At 33.7% G+C, this 17,156-nt stretch overlaps 1 protein-coding gene across 1 annotated transcript in view; it reads left to right on the top strand.

The window, feature by feature from the left end:
• Window positions 1–12,774, top strand: part of LOC145983128 (N-alpha-acetyltransferase 25, NatB auxiliary subunit-like) — a 50,208-nt gene extending 37,434 nt beyond the window's left edge. The window contains exons 15-16 of the mRNA XM_083116408.1: window positions 2,925–3,038; window positions 12,269–12,774. Of these exons, the coding sequence (XP_082972534.1) occupies window positions 2,925–3,038; window positions 12,269–12,559 (405 nt within the window). The 3' untranslated portion in view covers window positions 12,560–12,774. The remainder of the gene's footprint in view (window positions 1–2,924; window positions 3,039–12,268) is intronic.
• The last annotated feature ends 4,382 nt before the right edge of the window (window positions 12,775–17,156 follow it).

Below are 17,156 nucleotides of genomic sequence, written 5' to 3'. Positions count from 1 at the left end.
ATTTGAGATGGACCTATTTTGACTTGTTCATATGTTTAGGTACGGACGTGATCATTCCGTTTCCGGAATAACTACAGTTATGGTGCCATTATTTAACTGTTCAAGGAGCGTGGATTCACTGTGTCCAAAAATGGCATATCACGGGTGTGTAAAGGGGCAGGTAAGGCGAGCCATTGGATGATCCCTGTGGGGCAGAAACAGGCACACCCTCGGCCTGCCACTAGTCTCACACCAGCTACAATTCGGGACATCAGGGTGCTGGTCACCAGGGAGGATCCAGCCACACAGAGAAGTATCGCGAACTGACTACAAACATCATTGAAGACGATGCACACCATCATTCACTAAGATTTGGGTTTGGAAAAGCGACACAAGGGTGTGTGGGTGCATCAAAGCAAGGCATCAAGTCGCACATCTCACTCAATCTGCCTCTTCCTCCAACAAATGGCAGAAGAAACTGGAATTTGTGCCATTCCCCTGTTACAGACATTCCACTGAAGTCACCTGATGCCTCCTCGATGGACTTTTGCACCTTCGGTCTACTGAAATGAGCCTTGTCTCAAAGGAGACACTCCACCATTGAAGGGCAATGAAAAGCCTGTCAGGAGGAGTGGTTGAGGCTGGACATGACTACACTTCGTGCCAGTCTCCTACAGTGGAAACTTCGGTGTCTGCCAATTGCCAAGATGCAGGGTCACCAAATAGAGCACTCTCGATGGTGGCAACATGTATTACGATAAATGTGATGAAAAGAGAAGAAAGTGAGATGCAGACAGTGAGACTAAATATCGAGAAGACAGTTCAGTTAATCTATCTCACTAATCAATAACTTTGATAAATGCCCTCGGTTAAATATGAAGTAATGATTGGCACATCATTTTATTTATATACCTGTCAGAATTCAAATCAAGCACAGTAGGAAGCTATGGATATATGTTGAAAAGTAATACCAGCTTACATATGCTGGTGAATAGTGTTTATACTCAAACAATTATAAGTATTTTTATGAAAATTATATTGATAAAAAACAAGAAATAACAAAAGTTACAACAGCATCAAATTATGCATTTGTTAACAAGAATATTTCTTTATTATCTCCTTTTGAGGTAGAGTAAGTCTTTTTCTTATATTTTAGCATGCACGAGTTCTACATCTGAGTATACTCAATATGTCGATTTCTTCAACCAGGTTTACAAGATGGCTTCCATTCTTGAATTTTTTAAACTTCACATATGGTTAATTCACATCCAAAATGCAGAAGATATTTCTCTCACTTTAAGTCTTATTTCTCAAAACATTCATTTGAGGTAATGCATTATTCATCTACTAGCTTGATAATGCAGATGCAAGCAGATAATAATTTCCTGCTTCAAATTTAAACTTAGCACTTTTCACAAGTTCCAAATCTTTTAAAAGATTATGCTATTATAAATGTATTTTCAAGATTCTGTTATAAACAAAAATGTCTCTATATAGTTTCAACAAACTATTAAAGATTAACTTGCAAAGTATAATCTTTCAAAATATCAAGATTTATACAAATAGTAATCCTTCACCAATAGCCACATTTTTACTTATCTTCCATACATCATGAGATTACTCAAAAGCCAGAGAACTAGTATCAGAGCAACTAGTTTAAGCAAGATTTTTTAGTATTTGTTATCTTCAATTGTTTTGCTCTGTTACAGCTATTTTGCAATGTATATAATAATATACTTATCTAGTGATTACAATTACAGTAGAGTCCCGATTAACCAAGGGAGTGGGTGGAAAACATCGTGCTTCATAACACACCCCCTGTTTGTTTACTAGTAAGTTGGAGTCAAGTCACCGTCCGCGCTGCACGTGTTCGTTACATTGTCAGTGTATCCGATTGTTACGGTGGTGTTTAAATCTGTGTATAGGTCTATTCTAAGCCAGTAATGTAGTATGAGTGGTAAACGGAAAAGGTGTGTCCAAAAAACTATGAAAGACTTTTTGAAAAAGTAATCTTCTCATTTATGTTGTACTAGTAATAAATAATTACTAGACAGTTTTAAGTGTTGTTTCATCATTTACGACCTATTAGCACATTATCTCCGTATTATCAGAGTTTTTTTCCTTATCCGAGGTAGTCTCGGTTCCAATTAGCTCGGATAATCGCGAGTCTACTGTACCATTTTTTGAATGTTGATACAAAATACCAAGAATGACATCATATTATACATTGAACAATTTTAAACAGTTGACCTTTGTATATGAACCTTGGTGCAAATGTAAACAATTTTGATAAAATTAATTATAAATTTGAATGTATCTTATCTTGCTTGTCTGAAGGAACACATATGATTGAAGATATGGTTATTTTTCGTAATATCAATCAAAAATAACTGTTATAAATATGAATTCAAAATATTGCACAATTTGATAATTTTGTCATGATATACAAATTGGCTTTTTTAAACATCATATTTAATAAAATTTGTTTAAATAGTAATTTCAGACACTTAATTGCATTATATGAATAAATTGTGAGCAATCCTATGACCAAAATTATTAAGTATGGCACAAATGTGGAACTCTGAACTTAGCCTAACCATTTTCAAATGTTATTATGACAATGTATTAATTTTGTCATACATGGTTTCTCTTAAGGTAGGTGCAGTTTGAAATCTCCACCATAAATCGGAAACAACCTCTCTAATAATGTGAGTTCAGATGACGAATTGTGTATAACATGATAAGAAATTATCGAATATAATGTTTTAGGTTAGCACCTATTATTTAATAGTAATAAAAGATCATTATAAGTGGGAGAAGAATAGCCATTGCATTTTCTAACAGAAGGTAAGTTGCTATACAACTTGTTTGAAATCTTGGAAAGTCATGCAGTGTGATAATGTGGAGCAGGTAAACCTGAGGGACTTTGGTGTTGTTTGTTTCAGATGATGAGCTTTATGGCGTTACTTTGCGGAGTCTGCCATTGTTTACTTCGGCCACTGAAAGCTCCTCTAGTCAAAAAAGGGAAGAAGAAGAAAGAGTGCTCAAGTATACAACAGGCGAGTATTACCATTCATTTAATTATCTATTCTTTCTGAAATCTGATCTGATTTGATTTCTGTTGGAAATATGGAAGTTCTCAAAGGTTTAAGCTTCCTACTACAAATTTCAAACATCATCTTGACAGTACGTAAATTATCAGTGGCATTGAAAAAAGAACAACTAATTTCATCACAGGGAAAAATAGAATTTAAACTTACAATTAAACTCAATCGAGTTACTAATTATTATCCACGGAACATTACTTGTAGAGTTTCTATTAATTTCCATGGCCGGAAGCCAACCCAGAAGTGAAGCAACAAGTTCCCAAGCATACGGTGGCAGAGACCTCCTACGCTAATAGAAACTCGACAAGTAAGTTTCACGGATAAAAATTAGGAACTCTATTATGTCTAATTATTGTCTACAGTGTGTTTTATTCCACAAACATGAATTAAACTTAAGTTTGAACAATATAAGTGTCTTTTTCTTTAGTATAGAAATAGCTCATACATGTGCATCTTTTCTAACGCAGGTTGTAGAACTCTATTTATTGCATGTCAGATGTGCTTAAGTGTGCCGAGAGAGGGAGATTTTGTTTGGATTTAATTTTGAATGGGTTTATTCAAGTCAAAATTGAAGTAGTTCAACTTGCAACATCATGATAATGTTTTATTTGCACATTTATGATTGAAAAAAGCAAAATTTTTGCACAAAAGCAGTCAATTTCGGGTTCAAAGGCTGTAAATATACTGTTGTAGTGGTGAAAAAGGTATTAAATTGTGAATATTATCCTAAATTTGATTTAAAAACTGCACTTATTACACAAAATAAACACATGCCTTCTAATAGCACTTGTATGTAGTTACCAGAGTATTAAGTTTATTCCTGTATAAAGGCGTCTATTTTTTCTTCAAATATTTACATCAGAATTGATCAATTTTCCATGAATTGCATAACAGGATCATTCAAACTTCAGAAAGTGTTGTGTCGGTAAATAAACTCTAAAGGGCCTCCCCGATGGTGTAGTGGTAGGATCGTTGCTTTGTAATCAAGGGGTCCCGGGATCGATCCCCGGTGGAGGCACATAGTGGTTCGGATCCCATTATAAACTGTACATCCAGTCTCGATTAGCCTTACTGCGCACAAAGTGGACTTAAAACACCAAATCAAATCAAATAAACTCTAAATTTCATGTGTAAGAGTCTATTTCACAGTTCATTTCGTGACAAAACTGGGTAGGAAAATGCACCTCACACCTTTCAGAAATATGAAAAATTAACATTACAATGTGTTTTCACATTTTGTGTTTTTGTCAAAAACCAAATTCCAATGCTCTAAGCATTGAAACAGTAAAGCCATGTGTTGATAATCTCATCTTGCACATTTTAACAATGTTCGTCATTAAAATTCAAACTCAGAATCAGCACAATAGGTAGTAGCTATGGTGCTATATTGGAAAGGAAATTTAAATTTACATATACTGATAACTTTATAATTATTATATTGATAAAAATGAAAGAAAAAAACTAGAAACAAAAATTACAATAGCATCAAATTATGCCTTTGTTTACAAGAATATTTATAAGATATCAATGCTATACATAAGAAAATATATATATATATATATCTTTGTTATCTCCTTCCAGGATAAAGCCAGTCTTTGTATCTACAATTCTGAGCTTCAGTTTTCGAAATTCATCATCTTCTCAAATCACCTCCAAACGTAGAACATATAAGTGTCACTCTATGCGACCTTCCTCCAAGCACTCATTTGAGGAACCGTAACATTCACAAGCCAGTCCCTTAAGCAAGATGAAAACAGATACTTATTCACTGCTTCCAATTCAACATGGCCTCTATTATACATATCAGTGTCATTCCACAACTTTCGAATCTTTATCAGATTATATCATGATCAAAGTTCATTCAAGTCACAAAAGGCTTCTATATAACTTTAGCATCCAAGTTATTATCACATTGCCAAGTTTAATGCTTTAAAAGCAACAATTATTCTACAAATATATCCCCATTCCATAATGCTAAATTTGTACTTATCTTTGTTCCATCTTCAGCCCTCACAAAGTCACAGACAACTCGTATCAGAGCCACTAGTTCAAGCCAGATTTTTTAGTATGTGCAATCTTCAATTGTTTTTGTTTTATATTTTTGTCCCTAAGTGCTTAACAGCTTGAATGTTTGTGTTGTAAATGTACATATTTGCTCTGTTATAGCTATTTTACTATGTATATTACAATATACTTATCTATTGATCACAATTACCATTTTTTGAATGTTGATACAAAATACCAAGTATGACATCACATTGAACATTGAACAATTTTAAAGAGTTGACCTTTGTATATAAATCTTGAAGCCAATGCAAATGTACACAATTTGAATAAATTTAATTATAAATTTGAATATATCATATCTTTGTTGTCTGAAAGAACACACATGATTGAAGATATTTGTTTTTCATATTGCCAGTCAAATATAACTGTTATGACTAACTTATTATAAATATTGCACAAATGTAGAACTTTGAACTTAGCCTAACCTTTTTGAAATGTTGTTATGGCAATGTATTATTTATATTGTCATACTGGCCTCAACAAGGGACGAACCCACAACAACAGATCTGAGCACTACTGAGACTTTTAACATATAATAATTAATATAATGCCTCTATATTTACAAACTGTTTTCATGTTTAGCATTATAATCAACTGAGTATAACTGAATATTTTTTTTTAATGAGTATAACTGAATATTTGTTTTCCAACAATAGAACAAGAACATGTTCATCATGAACCAATACAGTGCAACTACACATAGTGAGTTTTTAGTACATAATAATGTTGAAAAACAAACAAAAAAAATCAAGTTGTACATACCAACAATTATCTAATGAAGTTCCATATGAACCATTTTTACATAAAACAATGTAGCTACATAACATTTTTATTTATTATCAACCAATGAAGCACCATTCAGAACTTCATTCTTAATCTGACAGCATAATTTCTATATTAATCTTTATTTAGCCAAAAATATATTAATTATAATTTTCTATATGTAGAGTAAGTTACCTATGATCCAACTAAGTTTCATTGTGTAATCATCCATTTGTCTAGTAACATCAGCTAACAAGACAAGAATCTAAGTCCCTGCATCAAAAGCAAACATCCTCAGATTTACAGACTGTCGAAACTAAGATTTCTTACATCACAAATCAATTCATGCAAGAAATGTATAAATTATGATGTGTGCACAAAAATTATAAATCTCAAATAACTGTTGTTCCTGAACTCACAGAGTCACTGCACGAATTTCCTATTCTGCCCTTTGTGAACACATTTTGGAGCCATAATGCATTCTAGCATTTTAAAGGAACCTACTACTTGACTTAAGCTTGGATCAATACGTCTTTGCTTCTTGTCAAGTTTATTTCTATTGGAGCCTACAATCCAATTCTTGGAATCTTAGAGCTCTAGTAAATGTTTTTAAGCCACAGCTAAAGCATAGCATTAAAATCTATTATGCACATGCTATCACATTATATTATACATTTTTTGCACCCAAAATGCACATAACAAAGAATATTTGTTATATTGAATTTTTCCACCGTTAATCACAACTAAGGATCAAGATATATGAATGAGGATCAACTTAAGGCAAACTCTACACATGAATACTTCATACCTGAATAAAAGTTTCAGACTCAAGGAAAGAAGCATGAAAAATGAGAAAATTTTTACATTGACATCTGATTAAAGAAAAATTGTGCATAAAGTACTGTGACTCACTGTGACACCCTTAAACAACAGTCTAAGCGAAGAACTCAACCAACCAACCCTCCATGGGTATGGTTGTGAAACAAAGCAGTATCTTTTGTCCTTCAAAGCAACAAAATAAACAATATGTTATCAGTTAAGATATCATTATCATGTTTTGTAATGATGAAGAAAATATTACATTATACATTTATGAAGTATGAAAATAAATATTGGATATATAATCTCACATGCATAACACTGTCAAACATATACATGTGTATATTAAAAAGAATTTACAACCATGAATCAATTTTCGATTATCAGAATTGCTTTGAGTTTGCAATTGAGAAAATACTATCTGATATTGTCAAATAATTAATCAATCTGTGTCTACTCTTAATATAGATCACACTTATAGAGAATGACATCACACTGACAATACCTTGTGAAAGCTCATTACTATAATATCTTCAAGTGCAAAGATATCATATGATCATGTCAAAGTCCTTTGATATGTTTTAATAGGAATTCACAAATTAACGTTGTTGCTCATTTAGAATAAAACAACTAAAATATACCTCATACCAACAAAATTTCATCACATTCTGTATAAATATTTTATCCTAGCAAGTGCATTGATAAAATAACAAATCTCTGAAGCTTAATTGACTAAAACCTTTTTAACGTAGTCATGTGTGACTTCAGAAGTCATCAGAAATATATCTAACATAGTTTTAATCGAAAACATGGTAAGAATGGTTATCTCAAAAAATACTTGATACTTACGATCATTATCAATATAAGACACGTGGCTCAGAGTAATCACTTATGTAATTAAGTACATTTATATTATAACATAAATGGAACATTACATTCCCTGTAAAAACTAGTATAACTGGTCTTAATATGTATCTTTTCTTCATAAATTTATACCCCTAAGATGTGGAAATAGTCAACCTTCAATCATCATATATAGCAGCATCATCGTGTGGCTTAGCTTGATAAGTGTATTTGAAATCATAAATACCTAACCTATCAACACTACACGATTACTATTGGAAGAATCCAAACTTGATAAAGCACCAAAGATACATGTGCATCATAAAAATATATATATATATATATATTCATATAATAAATATTTCTGCATTAAGTGTCACAATAGGACTTACTATTGCCTTTACGTGAACACTTCACAATGCTTTCATGCAACTGTGGCATGGAATTATGAGTGACGAGCTTGGATCATCTAGTGGACGTCTCTGCTACATGTCAACTTCATAAAATATACGAGAAAACAATTCATCTTCAGGAATTATTGACTTAACAATTCCCTAATAGCATATAAAATAATTCTCGTATATAAGCATTTTAAATGCACTTACATTCTTGGTACACTACCACTGCTTAACTAACATCTTGGGTAACATCTTTCACCAGCTATTCAAGTTTGTTACATAGATGAACTATTAAAGTGTTTTAAAATTTGCTTTTGTTGTGCATAATAATGCCAAGTTTCCCACAAACATGCGGAGTTATATTTAAGTATAATAAACTTAAATATAGTGATCATGCAACTAAATTGTGCATAAAATAAATCACAAACTTATACTTCAAAATATTATATTGTATTTTTTGTCCATCAAGATGAACAGTAGTACTGTGGCCAAATATACCTCCCTAGACCAACAGTCTAGAAGATACTCCCAACCAACCACCCTTGTAAGTTGATTTGTTAAGCAGTTACTACATCTATGTAAGATATAGCAGCTAAAGAAACATCAACTTGCACTTGTCTAACTTGGGCAAGAAACTTCTGCACAAGATCACTAATTTTACATTACAAAATAAATAAATAAATATCATGTATATGCCTACTTAAATATTTAATTTGATTCCTAAATTTAATTTTGTTATTGGCTTTGGAGTCTCCAATTAGAAGCTGAACTCCGAGTATAAGCAGAGTTTCTATAAGTTTTGCTACGGCCACCGTCACTATCTGATCGGTAATATTCTATTTTATCATAACCAGGACCATTGTTATTGCTCTCTCTGCATACTGTGTTTTGCACCATTGGATCACATGATTGTTTATCATGCTGCTGTTGAATTTGATTACTAACATCAGAAGATGTTTGTTCGTTATTATTAGAAAAAGTCCTAGAATTTCTATAGAATTTATTAGAATACCTATCCTTATTTCTATTTTGATCATTAGCACATGAAACATTTGCTACTCTAGCCTTATTCTTTGGATTATAATTATTTCTGTTCATGTCATTGAACCGTGCAGGATTATTTCTTAAAGATTGAAAATTTTCAATTACTTGCAACGTTTGGTGCAATGTACGTACGTTATTAATCACCATGTGTTCACTAATCCTGTGTGGTAATAATGAGGCTAATTGTGCTATCAAATGAGGTTCTTCAGCATGAGGCTGAGTAGACTTCAAAATTTTGTAGTTCTTATTCGCATATTGTAACAGGCTTACATTACTCTCTTTTGTAAAAGGAGAATTCAAAGTTTGAGTCAACTTTACTGATTTCCAGCGGTCATTCTGATAATGTGCCAAAAAAGCCTCTTTAAATTCAGAATAAGTGGTAAACTGATTCTTTACTTCTAAGTACCAAGTTCTAGCACAATCAGTTAGAAGTTTTGGTATGTACTTCAAGAATTGACTTTCTTTGATGTCATAAATATCTAGATTTTCCTCTACTTTTTCTAAGAATTCCGATGGTGCAAACTCTAAAGATATCCCATCAAAATGAAGGAAATGCCTCAAGTCCTGTGGTTTAATGAGAACTTTAATTTGACTCTTATTACAATTAGTCAATGGAACATCTACTGAATGACTAACAATATTCATATGACCAGCATCATGTTGTGCATATGAAATTTTGTCATCAACATTATTATTAGCAACTGATTTGTTCTTCCTCAATTTTCGACGCTTAGATGCTAATCTTGTATTTCGGTATGGACCACTAAGCATACTTTCTCTATCATGATCTGAATCTGTACTATTATACCTCTCAGATTCAGTATTCACTCTTATATTATGTCTAACAAGACTACTTTTTGGTGAACCATGACAAACTTCATCTTTATTCCCAACTGTATGTTGTCTCTGATTTACAGTGTGAGAAGTCATTCGAGGTGTAAAGTCACTCTGTGCTTTAGCTGTATTTTTAACTGCTATTATATCATGAGTTGATAATGGTGTTAATGCATTATTAACTACACTCATGATATTGGTTTCTATTTGTAGAAGTGCATTCTTAACACCTAATTCCAAAGAAGAGTTGATATTTCCTTTATTATTTACATCATGCAACTTATGCAATTCATCATCTCTATAATACTTGTGCCTTGTACTAATATCCACCGACTTATCACTATCAACATCACTCCTAATTGCACCATTCTCTGGAACGCGAGTGATAATAATATGCCTTGCACTGCTAGACATAACTTCTTTATCAACCTCATCATGTTGTATGCCAATAGATTTGACATCAACCTGTGATTCAGTTGAATTAGCATAATTGGTTTCACTTCGTAACTTAATTAGATCATTACTTACTGTACCAAGTGATACACTACACTGAGCACAAACCTCAAGACATTGATCCAGTTGAGAAGTAAACTGTTTGGATAAATTACTAACTGTATCGTCTAATTTTTTATCCATATCCGCAGCAAGATAAACTAGCTCATCATTCATCCTTTGATCCAGTAATTGAACTTTCTTTTCTAACTTTTCTGTTCTATCTAAGCATTCCTTACGGAACTGTGAAATATCTACCTTAATTTCTCTAAGTTCCTTACTTTGAGCTTTACTGGCGTCAATGCTTTCTTTCATCTGACTCTGCACTGCAGAGATACCTTCTATCATTTCACCTTGCACTGCAGAGATACCTTCTTTCATTTCACTTTGCACTGCAGAGATACCTTCTTTCATTTCCGCCTGCTGCGATTTGAGCATCATCACAATGTCAGCCAATGTGATCTCCTTCTCCATAATGTTAGGTATTGAAACTAATATCAGAAACAAGAATATTCACAACTCAATAACTTATTCTTTCCTATCCAATAATTGTACCATTTGAGTCCTCATAATCTAAGTTTAACAATGTTCGTCATTAAAATTCAAACTCAGAATCAGCACAATAGGTAGTAGCTATGGTGCTATATTGGAAAGGAAATTTAAATTTACATATACTGATAACTTTATAATTATTATATTGATAAAAATGAAAGAAAAAAACTAGAAACAACAAAAATTACAATAGCATCAAATTATGCCTTTGTTTACAAGAATATTTATAAGATATCAATGCTATACATAAGAAAATATATATATATATATATCTTTGTTATCTCCTTCCAGGATAAAGCCAGTCTTTGTATCTACAATTCTGAGCTTCAGTTTTCGAAATTCATCATCTTCTCAAATCACCTCCAAACGTAGAACATATAAGTGTCACTCTATGCGACCTTCCTCCAAGCACTCATTTGAGGAACCGTAACATTCACAAGCCAGTCCCTTAAGCAATATGAAAACAGATACTTATTCACTGCTTCCAATTCAACATGGCCTCTATTATACATATCAGTGTCATTCCACAACTTTCGAATCTTTATCAGATTATATCATGATCAAAGTTCATTCAAGTCACAAAAGGCTTCTATATAACTTTAGCATCCAAGTTATTATCACATTGCCAAGTTTAATGCTTTAAAAGCAACAATTATTCTACAAATATATCCCCATTCCATAATGCTAAATTTGTACTTATCTTTGTTCCATCTTCAGCCCTCACAAAGTCACAGACAACTCGTATCAGAGCCACTAGTTCAAGCCAGATTTTTTAGTATGTGCAATCTTCAATTGTTTTTGTTTTATATTTTTGTCCCTAAGTGCTTAACAGCTTGAATGTTTGTGTTGTAAATGTACATATTTGCTCTGTTATAGCTATTTTACTATGTATATTACAATATACTTATCTATTGATCACAATTACCATTTTTTGAATGTTGATACAAAATACCAAGTATGACATCACATTGAACATTGAACAATTTTAAAGAGTTGACCTTTGTATATAAATCTTGAAGCCAATGCAAATGTACACAATTTGAATAAATTTAATTATAAATTTGAATATATCATATCTTTGTTGTCTGAAAGAACACACATGATTGAAGATATTTGTTTTTCATATTGCCAGTCAAATATAACTGTTATGACTAACTTATTATAAATATTGCACAAATGTAGAACTTTGAACTTAGCCTAACCTTTTTGAAATGTTGTTATGGCAATGTATTATTTATATTGTCATAACATCCATAAATAATATTAGTCTACACTGACTAAATAATTGATTATTTTGTTCAAAATGGCAAATGTAATAAAGTTAACATTATAATCAACCAAGTAATGAAATCCCATTGAATTTTGTTTCAGCCGAAGATGGTGGCAGCATTTAATAGAATGACTGAAGAGTTCCAGCAAGGGATTGAGAAGTTGGAAGACGTAATGACAAGACTGGAATCAAGTGTGATATCCACAAGCCTTGGTAGTTTAGTCATCGATAGTAGTGACCAGAATTGTGTAGTTAAGGACAACATGAACATTAGGGAGTCTCTCGCCTTGCATGTAAATAAAAAGCTACAAGAGAGTTACTTATCTTCTTTTAAAGAAATTAGGCAGCTTCTCCAAGCAAAAGTGAAGTACTTTAAAAGTGTGATGCTGTGATTTTGTGTGCAAGTTTTATTGCAGTGCAAGGTGTGTGATTCTGAAATTTGTGCAAAAGTTCATCTCATGAATTGCGTGACAGAAAGTGAACTCATTTCATTCTTTTGCATTGAGTGAGCTTTCTTAATATTTTCTCCTTTTTTTTGTAGGAAAGGAGAAGCTGTTGACACTTATACAGAAATACTTGGAATTAAACAGTTTCTTATTACCATCAAGTTTCGTATTTAATTTAGTGTAGATTTGAAAATGTCATTACCTGAAAAACTTGAAAATTTCAGGAAAAAACAAAACAATAAAGAGCCATGGAAAAATCATGGAATTTTGTAAAAACCATCACAAAACAGGCTGCTACTTTTTCATTATGTACTGATGGAGGAGAACGGTAAGACAAATACTAGTCAAGGGTACAAGTATAATTGAGGGTGTCCATAAGGGAAGTGAGCTTCATTACCTCCCTGTGTTCATAGAACATTGATTAGATGGGGCAGAGGTTTGGTGTACCCACAAAAATTGAAATTGGCCTTTCTTATTTTCCAACCAAATCCACCAGTAAAATAACAACAATCTGAGAAAATTATTGAGGAATGTTACTTTCAATTTAGGAATACAAATATCTTAAAGATTAGAATGTGTTGACACCATACAATTAATTCCAAAATACGTGCAGCTGTCAAAATGTTGGTTGCACTAGTATGAAAGAAATAGCAGTTCTTATATTTATATCAAAGTCTGTTCAAACATTTGTCATGGTGTGACACGAGTTTCTGAATATCTTGTTTGAAGAATTCCCGTCTAACTTTCGATAACCATTCTTGTGGCACAGTTCTAACTTTCTGTTCAGAATCATATCGCCACTTCCCAGGTTCTTCTGTCATAGGCCCAAACACTCGATAATCGCAGGGCTCGAGGTCTGGACTATGAATCAGTTCAGTAACATATTCAGCATTGCCCCTCTTCGTCGCAGTTGACAGCGTTCTTTCTGGTAGTTGTCCTCAATATCCGTACGCCCATTCTTGAACCAATGCACACAATTTTGTGATCACCCGAGATCAAATTGCTTTATCATCGTACACTTCAGGCAATTGGCGATGAATCTCATTAGGGTTAGACCTTCTTGCCCACAGAAAGTGAGTCACTTCGTGCACTTAACATTTTCACCACTGATAACATCCGATCCCAAACAGCCATCAGTGTAGCCTTCAGTCATAACTAAACATCTAATGTACCCCACCCCCCATAGGTTTTCTCCGAAGTGGATTTTGGGGATTTTATTTTTTGGCTGCCTGATTGGTGGGTCATTTTTGATACGTTGTATCTGCAATAGAGCAAAATGGCATTCTGGCTGCATGTGGAAAGATGGTAAACAAATAAACATAAGAATCCTATGTTCATTATTTTATTGGGTTTTCTTACGTTTACAATCTTTTGTGATTAATAGTTACAAAAATAAAAATGTGAAAAAAACAAATGCTAAGAAGTAAATAATTTTTTTTCGAGTTATTGAAAAAAATAAAGAAAAAAAGTTTGTAAACAAACTGTCAAACACAATTTTGGAGCTTTTATTGTAAATCCTCGGAGTTCTTAGTAAGAAGAATGTGTGTGCATAGCCTGACACAGCTTCTTGATGTACTGGTTGTGCACTTAAAACTTTCAAGAGGAGATTAGGCTCCAAAATTAGTCTGTTTTGGTATTTGTTTTTTAGGTACACCATGGATGAAAAACAACTCTCCGAGCTGATTGCATACCCTACCCTCTTCAAGTAGTTCTACACCACCTTTTCAAGGAAACCATGAGCAGTGTTTCTAGCCACTGTTATCAAAATGAAGTACTATGTTATGGGTAAGTGCAACTTATTTTATGACTGACCCATATATACAGGGTGCCGCGGTGGCTCAGTCGGTAACGCATCTGACTACCATGCTAAAGGTCCCAGGTTCGATCCCCGGTTGGTTCAAATCCGGGAACTTTTCTAACGATGGAAGCGGCCCCGGCGCCCTCCCAGCGTCGAATAACATGGGTACCTGGGTGGTAAAGGTGGTCAGAGGCATGATGCTATCACATCAGCCCCACTCACTACCGGATCAAGAAAGTGTGGGGCTTTACCCCCACACCCCCTATACACCTTCATGGCGTGGTGCTATGCACAGGGGAGCACTTTTACTTGTAATTAGATGTATTCCCTGAATAAAGTAGAGACAATTTGCAATAAATTTGACCATATGATACCCCGTCCGAAAATTAGTAGTTTTCGAGATAATCAAATTTCTACTGTTTATTTAAAAATTACAATTTTCCACATAAAAAGATGAACTGAGAAAAAACTGCTCATTGTATGGCACATATTTCAGCGTTTTCTGATAGCTAACAAATAAATGGTTCGTTGAAAAAAAAGTTTGTCCCAAATAACAATCACATGTAAGTAATGGGTGGGTCTAAACTTACAAGTGATGATAAAAAAATGCACTCTTAGTTTACTTGGCAACGTATTAATAACAAAAATGGTATGACACGAAGTGTACAAATTACTTAAATTACTTCCTTGTGTCATCAGCTATCCAACAAGGTAGAAATGTTGCTAACATTCACATTTGTGTACAAGAAATAATACTTCATTCATCATCATGTGAATGGAATCAATGAACAATACAATTAAAGAACATTACATGTCTTGCTCAAAGTGGACACCTCCATTACGAATGCAGGCACGCAGCTTTTTACGGACATTTGGTCTCGTAACTCGTGATGTGATAGTGTCCTTGATGTGTTGACCAGCTGTTAAGTATTGTGTATATAAGGACAGAACTTGGATGAATTACAGAAGATCTTTACGTGTTATAACACAGGTTAGTGCTCGTTTTGCAATATTTATATAAATGTCTGCATATGTCCATAAAAATAAGTGGGCATTACAGGCCGCCAACCACGCTTCTCCCGATCTCTCGGCTGAAGATCGAAATGAACACACGGTATATGCACTGTCTAGCTTGCAAGGCATCATTCAATTTGTAGTCGGCCATTTGTCAGGAAGAGAATTTAGAATGGGGCATAATGTCAAGAGTGGTAGGCTGCGTGTGAAACGACCTGGGAATGCTTCCATATCCAACCATTTGCCTTTCCTCATAGCCGCATCCTCCCATGTTCCTCCAACTGGGGTCTTCATCCAGATCCTGTGCAGTTCATGCAGTGGAATCTCATTTTCATATTTTTCAGGGATCCAAGTTAATATGAGGAACTTTAAAGTGCAGAAAAATTCTATAACTTAATGCTCTATTACAATCATGTGGAAAAATGTGCAAAAAAAGAAAAGGCTCAGTAGAGCTTATAATACTCCAAAGGGAGTACAAGTCATCAAACTATTTTTTTCAGATCATAATTTCTAGAATATGGTTGAACAGAGCTTATAATTTTGAAATAATTAGTGTGGCAACACTTTGGTCATCATTCATTTCCTCGTGTGGGGACATAAGAATTTCATTTTCTTGTAGTTTACGGTTATTACAAGCATTTTACATACCTTCCATTCACACTTAATCCAGCTGTAGGACTGGCAGTTGTTATAGAACCTGTGTGATAAATGGTGGTTTAAAAGATTTTCATCATTAGGTGTGAACATGATATGCAATACACTGATTGATCGAAGATATTTTTTTTTTTTTAAGTTGGTCAGCAACCAATTTCAGAAGCAATATGATTTGCACAACTTGATGAGAACATGCAGGCGACAGACCTCTTTTATTTATCTTGCATATGGGAAGTAGCGAGGATAAATAGAAGAATCATTACAAAGCTAAATTCTTCCACTATTGATCTTTCTTCCATAACTTTAATCTGTACAGATCGTTAAACTGCCGCACACGCTGTCTTTGTCTTTCCGTAGGCTACACGTAAACTGAATGCTCTAATAGCAGACGACAAACCAGCTACGCATATGTATCAACATGGCAGATCATGTTTGAAGCGGAATGCTAGCTTTGCAAATTTGAAAGTCTCATTTTTGCCTTAAATTGAACGCAGAGAAACATGAGAACGTCCAGGGGTTATTCGCCATTCCCTGATTTTGATGGTATAATTAATTACAGGATTAACAAGGAACAAGAAAGCCAATCCTTCCGCTGCTCATGAAGGCGGAATGTCTTCAATATTGAGTATTTACCAAATGTCAAGTTTGAACGAAATAAGAGAGACAATCACTGGATCAGTTACTTCTGAAGTGAAAATCAGAGATTTTGTATCCAGTTGATCGAGAGTTTTTATTATAAATAATATTTTACTAAAAAATCACAATACCTATTCAGAGTACAAACTTATCTCCTGTACTTATTGTACGAGGGCCAGTATTTATATTTTGAGCCTTGGCAACACTGATTGAAGTTAGGCGTGATTTGACGTTTGCATGGAATCGTCTGGCATTAGTGACCATAACGTACTTCAAATGTTTTGTCAATAGCTTCATTTGTGGTGTTTATGTTGCCTTGGAGATTGCGCGACAACAATAAAATGGAATTAACTCGTGAACATTTTCGTGCGATGATTTTTTACAATTTTCGACGTGGATTATCAAGACAAGAGTGCATCGATCAACTTACTTCCACATTTG

This window comes from Lepisma saccharinum, unplaced genomic scaffold, assembly GCF_977018435.1.
Source record: "Lepisma saccharinum unplaced genomic scaffold, izLepSacc3.1 HAP1_SCAFFOLD_680, whole genome shotgun sequence".
In the NCBI taxonomy this organism is placed as follows: Eukaryota; Metazoa; Arthropoda; class Insecta; order Zygentoma; family Lepismatidae; genus Lepisma; species Lepisma saccharinum.
Note: the sequence above shows the minus strand (reverse complement) of the source record. Positions and strands in the feature narration are given on the sequence as shown.